Raw genomic sequence first — 8,316 nt, 5'->3', positions numbered from 1 at the left:
TTGAACATGGAGTGTGGGCACAGAAGGAGCATTCGCGTTGTTAAGCCACTGAGACTTTAGGATTGTTCTTTACCACAGTTTATCTGAAGCTATCCAAATGGATTCAGGAAGCTAAGAATCCTAGTCAGCTGTTGATTGAGAATACCTTCAATAAAAAGAGAAATCACAGGGGCGCCTGGGTGGCTCAGTTGGTTAAGGTTAAGGGTCTGCCTTTGGCTCAGGTTATGATCCCTGGGTCCTGGGATCGGCTGCGTTGGGCTCCCTGTTCAACAGGGAGTGGACTTCTCCCTCTCCCTCTGCTCCTCCCCCTGTTCGTGTTCTCTCTCTCTCAAATAAATAAATAAAATCTTTTAAAAGATTTTTAAAAAGAAGAGAAATCACATATAAAAACCTATACCGGCATACCTTGTTCTATTGCACTTTACCTTATTGAATTTTGCAGATACTGCATTTTTTCCACATTGAAGGTTTTGTGGCAACCCCATGTCAAGCAAGTCTATCAGAGCCATTTTTTTTTTATTAGCAGCACTTTTCGAACAGTATTTGCTCACTTCATGTCTCTGTGTCACATTTTGGTAATTCTTGCAATATTTCAAAATTTTTATTATTATTCTATTTGTTATGGCAATCTTTGATCAGTGATTATGACTCACTGAAAGCTCAGATGACAGCATTTTTTAGTGATAAAACGTTTTTTAAAATTAAGGTATGCACATTGTTTTTTTTAGACATAATGCTATTGTACCTTTTACAGACTGTATTATAGTGTAAACATAACTTTATATGCACTGCTAAAAAAGTCATTTGACTCACTTTATTGTGGTGTCTTGGAAATGCACCTGCAACGTCCCTGAGGTATGCCTGTATGTCCTTTCACTTCCGTTTGCCTTGATGTTGGCTGAAGTGACAGCCAGGTTCTTTTGTGTTATTTAGGTACTGGACTAGGTGGTGAACCTTTTCTATCCAATAAACATACTATTTATTACAGATGATATGCTACCCTGCTGTGATCCCACTGTCAGGGCTGACGGGTTTATTCCCTGAGTGTTGGGATGATTGTGGACTGATAGCTTTTAGCTATAAGCCTTCCTTAAGAGTTGCCTGTGTTGAACAGAATGGCCTGGCATAAGGCAGCTCTCTTGGGGGCAATCGAGGTATAGAGGTCTGGCCCCCTCGCTTTAACTTGGGACAACTCTGAAGGGATATCTTAGATTCAGAGCTCCCCATGGGAGTCAACTAAGTGTGATCATTGTTTTTGTTGTTTGCACCTCCTAATTGTCTTTCCCCTGGTGTTGTAGTCGTTGAGTACATGCAGAATTAGTCAGGAAGTGTGATACTTTCTGGTTGTGTTTGTCTTTGTGGATTTATTTATTTACTTATTTATTTATAGGATTTTACTTGTTTATCTGTCAGAGAAAGAGAGAGAGAGAGAGCAAGCACAACAAGGCGGAGCAGCAGGCAGAGGGAGAAGCAGGCTCCCCGTTGAGCGAAGAGCCAGATGTGGAACTCGATCCCAGGATCCTAGGATCATGACCTGAGCTGACGTCAGACGATTAACCGACTGAGCCGCCCAGGCACCTCTGTGTTTGTGGACTAATTTTACAGCATTCAATTTAACTTGCAAAGAAAATGAGGTGAAGTGGTTTATTTTCCCCTCTGAAGGCGCAGGGGGTTTAAGTCCTTATCATAAGTACAACACGGTCCATCTTCTCCCTCTGCCCAATCCTATTTTCTCCCTTGCCCCATGCAAATGGATCCCAAGATCACTTCCCAATGAGCGTCCTGCACACTTGTTTTCATTTCAGGATTTACATCCCAGGGGAGCCCCACCTACCTCTTAGAGCTATGTGTGTTTATAAGTGCGCTATGGGTCACACAATATTTGAGAACCACTATGATGCCACCCAGTTCTGTTGGCACTACCTGTAAAAAATACTTCTAATATATTCAGTTCTCTAGGTGATATGGTAACATATGTCTAGTGAGAACGTCCAAGGAGAAATGTGCCTCTACCTCGGAGAATGCATTAGCCTAACAGGGAGTTGAGAGACTGTGTGGAAACCGTGTATTTCTGCAGTAAGTAGAAATGTACTGCTACTTGACGACAAGCAGCACCTTTCTCTTTTCAGACAGTGAATCCTTCCAATGCTATGGAATGAAGCACTTCAGTCTTCCCCAGCCCACCTTTCCTTCCACCTCCCGTTCTGTGCCATCAGAAATTCCAACTTCTCTCCATTGCCTTGCTTTTGGGGAAGAGTAGACCTTAGCTTCGGTGTTAAAAGGCATTTCTGGCCATGGGCAGCAGTGATCTGTTGTTTCAAGTGACAGTTCAACTTTTATCTCTTGATGCATTCCTAGGAATCGACCTAGTCATAGTTGCAAAGAAACGAGGCATTTCTGCTTTTTTCTCAGGAAACTGAAGTCATGCCAATACCATCTAGGCTCACTCATCATCAGGAAGGTATAAATATTGAAAGAAAAAGCCAATGTATTTTGTCATTTGTTCCAAGTGTGGAGGAGCAGAGTGGCTTCGTATAGTGACCCTGATTACAGAGGTATCCAAGGCCGTTTGGAACAGAGGTAAAGTAAGGTGCGCCATGACTGAAGAGTGGGTAGTTGTAAGGCCCATTTTGACATCAGGACCAGGCAATTCAATGCCCACAAATACTGATGATGTTTAATACGTATCTATTGAATGTAGAGTAGCTGCCAAGTATTGGGGATAAGACCATCAATAAGATAGACATGGTCCTTTCTGTTCTTGGGGAACTTGGAGTCTGGTGGAAATAAAATGGTAATGATACCTATCGCAAAGAGAGTACATGAACCATCTGGGGCCCCTCCTCAGGTTAAGGAAGGTAGGATAATTTGGCGGCGCACTTACTCTGCTCACAAAGAATCAGTGATGTCAATATGGTTTTGTAGTTTACACCTCTTAATTGTCCTCCGGTTTTGCAGTTTTTGAGTACATGCAGAATTAATCAGAAGAGTGGTATTTTCTGGTTGCGTTTGTCTTTTTGATCTTATTTTACAGGATAGGATTTAATTTTCAAAGAAAATGAAGTGAAGTGGTGTATCTTCCCTTCAAACGACGCAGGGGCAAAAAAGACGCGTGGCATACTAGCCAACATTTAATAAATTTAATAAATTAATAGGAAGTATCACAAAAACTTGGAATGGATAACATACAGGAACCACAAGTAAGACAACACTTTGCAACCACTCACAAAAAGTACCATTTGACCAAGGAGAAGATTTACAGGAAATAATATAAGGCAGTCTGTTGCACGTGTCTTAAACAGATATACATATATAATAGTACATCAAAATGTTCTGTTCGACAGTAAATTCACCACGTTTACATTGATCACATGGACTTTTTTTTAAAACATTTACAAAAGTTTGTAGATTTAACATTGAACTGTAAGATTTATATCCAAATGAGTATATTTGTTTCATACCAAACTGCACAGAACTTACGAATAGCACACGATTTGAGAATAATTACTGTGTTGGGTACAATTAAGTACTGCTACTTGATGACATAAGAATTATTAACAAATGTGCTATAAGCTATTATCATTCAACTTATTGCTAGTGCTTTTGAAAATCTGTGGTTCATATTTATTTCTTTGTAAAACATGTGCTATGAGCTTGCCCTGATAGTTAAGAAATCAGATGTTTCCAATTTTCTCTAATACCTACAATACTTCAGATCTGAATGCATAGTCGTTTTAAGGGCTGCTGAAGGATTTCCTTCAGTCCTTTTTAGGTCACCTACTCTGCCTTACGTCAATACAAATCGATGGATTCATGCAACATACACGGCATACATGCAGGACACCAGCTGTATGTGCAGAACTCATGCTCAATGCATGCTGCGTGTCTTCAGACATCTTCGTTTCAGTAAGAATTAGATCATCTCATTCAATTTCATATAATTGTGTTAGCATGCAATTCAACAGAGCGAACGGGCAGGTAGACTTTACTTTCATGGTATATTTGGGCATGCTCAAGCAATTGACTGACATTTGGCAGTGTTGCTAATCAAGTAGAGACTGTATGAGTTTCCTCAAATACAGCAGCTCTCCCACTGCCCCCGTGGCAGACTGTTGGATTTAGCTATGCTGTGTGTTGAGAACATAGACCGGGGGTTTTTTGAAATTCAGATTCTGCCTTCACTGATTTCGAGATATTGAGAAGCACACGCTAAGGTGTGTAAGTAACTGTCAGGCATAAGAGATAGCATCATGAATTCTTCAGAAATTGATCCACAGTTGTGTGAAATGGACACACATGGAAATAGTGGAGACACTTGGATAACTCGGCACACAGCATAGACTTCATGGTCTGACTTTAGCAATGCTTGAAAACCTTTCACGGTTAACAAACTAGTTAAATGGTACTGAATTCTTAGAGCAGCAGGCCCACGAATGAAACAATGGCCAACACTTATTGTGACACAACACTATATTTTGACAAAGATTTTAAACTTCTGGTACATAATTGCAGTACGATGAAGAGCTTGCCACTTTCACAGATTAGCTGCAGCCTTTTCCTGCACTAGAGAGTTTGGAAGGATCTGAAAATGAGATAAATTTTGTTTAAAATCCAAATGGAAACTCTGTATTTCTGTTTATCCCAGAGTTCAGTACAAGCTTGTTTTTAATTACTTTTTTCACATTCTAAGGGCCTAATTCTGTAGTCCTTAATCAAGTAAAACTTCCAAGGTTTAGATCATCTATGCTTCCAGCACAAGTTTTACTCAAAAATGGACTGCGAAATTGGGTCCTATAGATAGAGGTACCATAATTACGAAAATATTTTAATAAGGCTCAAAATGCTAATTTCACTTTGTGTGTAGCACACGAATTTCCAGGATCCTGAGATCAAAACCCAATTGATGTTGAATCCTGGATTGGGAAAGAACTCTGGGATCTCGTTCCCCAGTTTAATCACAGAATTAGGTATTTACTAAGGACCAGAATGAAAACACTAATTCCAGTTTGCTTGTCGTTATAATCAGAATTTGAACATTGTCCTTAAGAAGTGAAAAGCTATTGGTGTATATATCTCGTATCATCCTTCCACTTCTGTAGTCCTGGTTAACCAGCTGCTATGTTAAAATACCACTGTGTTTGGGGACGGACGTGGCAGTAAAATACCAACACGACATTCCGACAATGTCAAATTTTGCCCCTGTATGTGACAACGAGGCTAAGTTCTACCTTTGACTCACTAATGCGTGTGATAAGGTATCAGAAGGCAGAACCTATCTTACTGTGTTTATGTGTGTAGATGAGCAGAGCAAGAATTTAAAGTGTATATTTACTGTTAACCCGGAAAATTCGCTAATTTTGGTGTGGTTGAAATAACCGCTGTCACATGCATCATTCTGGTCTCCTGCAAATGCCACCTGAGATGAACATCAATATTTCCTTATGCACAAAAGAAAGAGAGAGAGAGAGAACAAAGGAAACAGGGAGAAGGAGGGAAGGAAAGAGGAAGGAAGGGAAAGCAGAAATATCAACATTTTATGCATCAAATAATCAAAATAAGTTATTCTCAATCTATTATAAACAGTAAATATAGAACCCTAAATCTCACTGTTGTGTGCATGATTGTAAAGTACAGGGTTGCAAAGCTATATACAAAACACTTTTTATCAGACAACGATATTTACATTAGTTATGACTGACAGAAGAATTCTAGGACCTTTCCTTACATTCGTAGCTTTACCGGAGGAAAAGACTGTGCTGCTTACACACTAATTACACACTGCTGATCCTTTCACTAACCACGTTGGAGGGATTAACTGGTAGCTCCAGATTCTCCACTTGCATCTCTATACCAGGCTCGTTGTCACTAGCTTTCTTAATCACCGGTTCGTTGGTATGCCGGTAAATGTTAACATTAAGCTCCCTCCCAGACAAAGCAGTAGCAGCCACTCTCGGGATCTGTCTCACGGGAGGTTTCTTGTCTGCCTTGTAATTGCAGCGCAAATAGTTAGAGAAAGCCCTTCGGTAAATTTTGTTGAAAAGCGTATACACCAGAGGATTAATTCCTGAACAGACATACCCAATCCACACAAACACATTCAGAAGCTTTTCCATGAGCTTCTGGTTACAGGCCTTTCCGCACAGAACCGACAGAATGTTGGTAATGAAAAACGGGCACCACATGACCAGAAACACAAAGAAAACAATGCCGAGGACTTTTGACGCTTTCCGTTCGTTGTTGATAGCTTGCATGGTGCCCCTGGGACGTCGCTCTTTCTTCTTTCTTCGGCGTGGGTTCACGTCTTGGTTAGGGTTGGCAGAGTTCTCTTCCTCCGTGGTGTTCCTCTTGCAGCACTTCAGAAAGTCCAGGTTTATTCCAGGCGGTTCCTCGATGTGGCCGTGCAGTAACATCAGAGCTTGACGGCGAAGAACGTGGATCGTCAGGCAGTACGTAATCACCATGATCGTCAACGGTATGAAGAAAGCGACGAAGGACCCAATGAGAACGAAATTTGGGTCATTCAGCACGCACGTGGTGTTGTTGACGAACACTTTATCTTCATCTCTCAGTCCGATCACTGGGATAGGAACTGACACACCTAAAGGGACAACAACAACAGAAGGTAGGATATCGTTACAGCACATCGAAGGACTGAGCAGGTCTGTGCAGTGGCATACAGTCAATTGCATTTTACTGAAGAAAATTCAGAACTGGCATTTGTTGAAAGCTATTCGTGGCATAAGCTGATAGTCACAGGAAAGAGTAGCCGTGTGACCTCAGAAAAATGATGATTTCTTTCGGGCTAGGAATGCCTTCTCCCCAAAGTTCTGTAGAAGGCGAGCAATTCCCGTAATGGCGCTTGTGTAAAAGTGGGTGGTGTGTGCTTTGTTTCATTTCCGGTTCCTGGAACTGGCCTGGCGCACAGGGGGCACTCAATAAATAATTGTCGAGTGAATGAATACATTACAGCTATACTCGACGGCATTAATACATTCACTGGTTCTTTTTTTTTTCTTTTTTTAGCATATCACCTTCCACATGCAATAAAAATGATGTGTACACCACCTATAAGAGTGATCATGCCATATCAGGGGTAGCTGGGCTGTTTGAGATGCGTTTTTAGCTGACAGCGTCTGTTTCGACTCCCTCCCTTCAAGAGGAGGAAATTTTATGGGTGAGTCCGATGGAGCCAGGGCCCTGGAGCTCTGGTTACTAGAGATGGAGAGGCCAGTAGGGCCCTGAGCCGTGCTGCGGGACTAGATCTGAGCACTCTGCAGAAATAATCATCTCTGTGCAGAAACAGAGGGGGACTCTCTTTTTAGCAAGAGGCTTTGTGAGTCCCTGGGCATAAGCAACATCATTTCAAGGGCAAGAAACAGTAAAATACAGAGTTGGGAGAGATGCAGTATCCCCATTTCCGTGTGCAATGTCAAGCCTCTCTCTCTCTCTCTTTTTTTTTTTTAGAATACCGAGAGGTGGTCCTTGGAGGCATGCACTTCCATTAATAAATAAACTCACTGGTAGAAAATAGCCATGAGGAGGTGAGAGTGGAAGGGGCTCTTGTGCCTCAGTCTAAGTGAGGAACCTGGACATTTTCAGAAATCGCTCTGGTAGATCTTGAAGAGATCAGGCATCGATAGGATAACTTGCAAGTAAAGTTAGAATTTTAATGTTAATTTATTCTCCCTTGTGTCCCCAGGAAGTTGAAGCCTGGGAAAAGTCAGAGATTATTCTTAGGAATCCTGGGCTGGCGGATGTTCACACTATGAGCTGCGAGCAGAGAGACAAGTGCACGCTCAGAGATTGGGGTTGGCTTTAGGGAACACATGGAGAACTGCGACAAATTTGAAACTGAAAATCCCTTCTTGCAGACAGCCTTACTACCCTACGTCAGGGAGAGAGTTTTGGCTGGATGACCAAGAGGGAAAAATGGTCAGGGGCTCTCTGCTAGAGCCCACTCGAAGGTGGTGACTGGGATTTACTCACTGGGAAGAAACGAGGTGCTTGGAAAGCGATCTGTAAACCTTCTTCCCAACACACTGAATTTCTGAAATGACTGGCCTTTTTTCTAGAGAAAGAGACCAAGTGATGGTGTGAGCAGCAGTAATAAGTGTGACCAGGCTCGTTGGGGGTACTAGTACACGCCCACAGCTCTGAGCCCAGGCGAGCCATTCAAGAAAGTCCTAGAGGCTGTGAAAAGCAGGAGACTCTGCATGCAAAAGGTATCCTCAGGTAATGCTGTGAGGGATCCAGAGGAAGAGACTTTGAACTCTGGATGGGAAGAGTGACACATATCAGAAGGTAACTTTTACCAAG

At 41.9% G+C, this 8,316-nt stretch overlaps 1 protein-coding gene across 1 annotated transcript in view; it reads right to left on the bottom strand.

The window, feature by feature from the left end:
• Positions 1 to 5,771: 5,771 nt before the first annotated feature.
• HTR2C (5-hydroxytryptamine receptor 2C) overlaps positions 5,772 to 8,316 on the bottom strand; it is a 145,790-nt gene continuing 143,245 nt past the window's right edge. Inside the window, exon 4 of the mRNA XM_026478855.2 lies at positions 5,772 to 6,598. Coding sequence (XP_026334640.1) covers positions 5,772 to 6,598 — 827 coding nt within the window. The remainder of the gene's footprint in view (positions 6,599 to 8,316) is intronic.

Source organism: Ursus arctos, chromosome X, assembly GCF_023065955.2.
Source record: "Ursus arctos isolate Adak ecotype North America chromosome X, UrsArc2.0, whole genome shotgun sequence".
Lineage (NCBI taxonomy): Eukaryota > Metazoa > Chordata > Mammalia > Carnivora > Ursidae > Ursus > Ursus arctos.
Note: the sequence above shows the minus strand (reverse complement) of the source record. Positions and strands in the feature narration are given on the sequence as shown.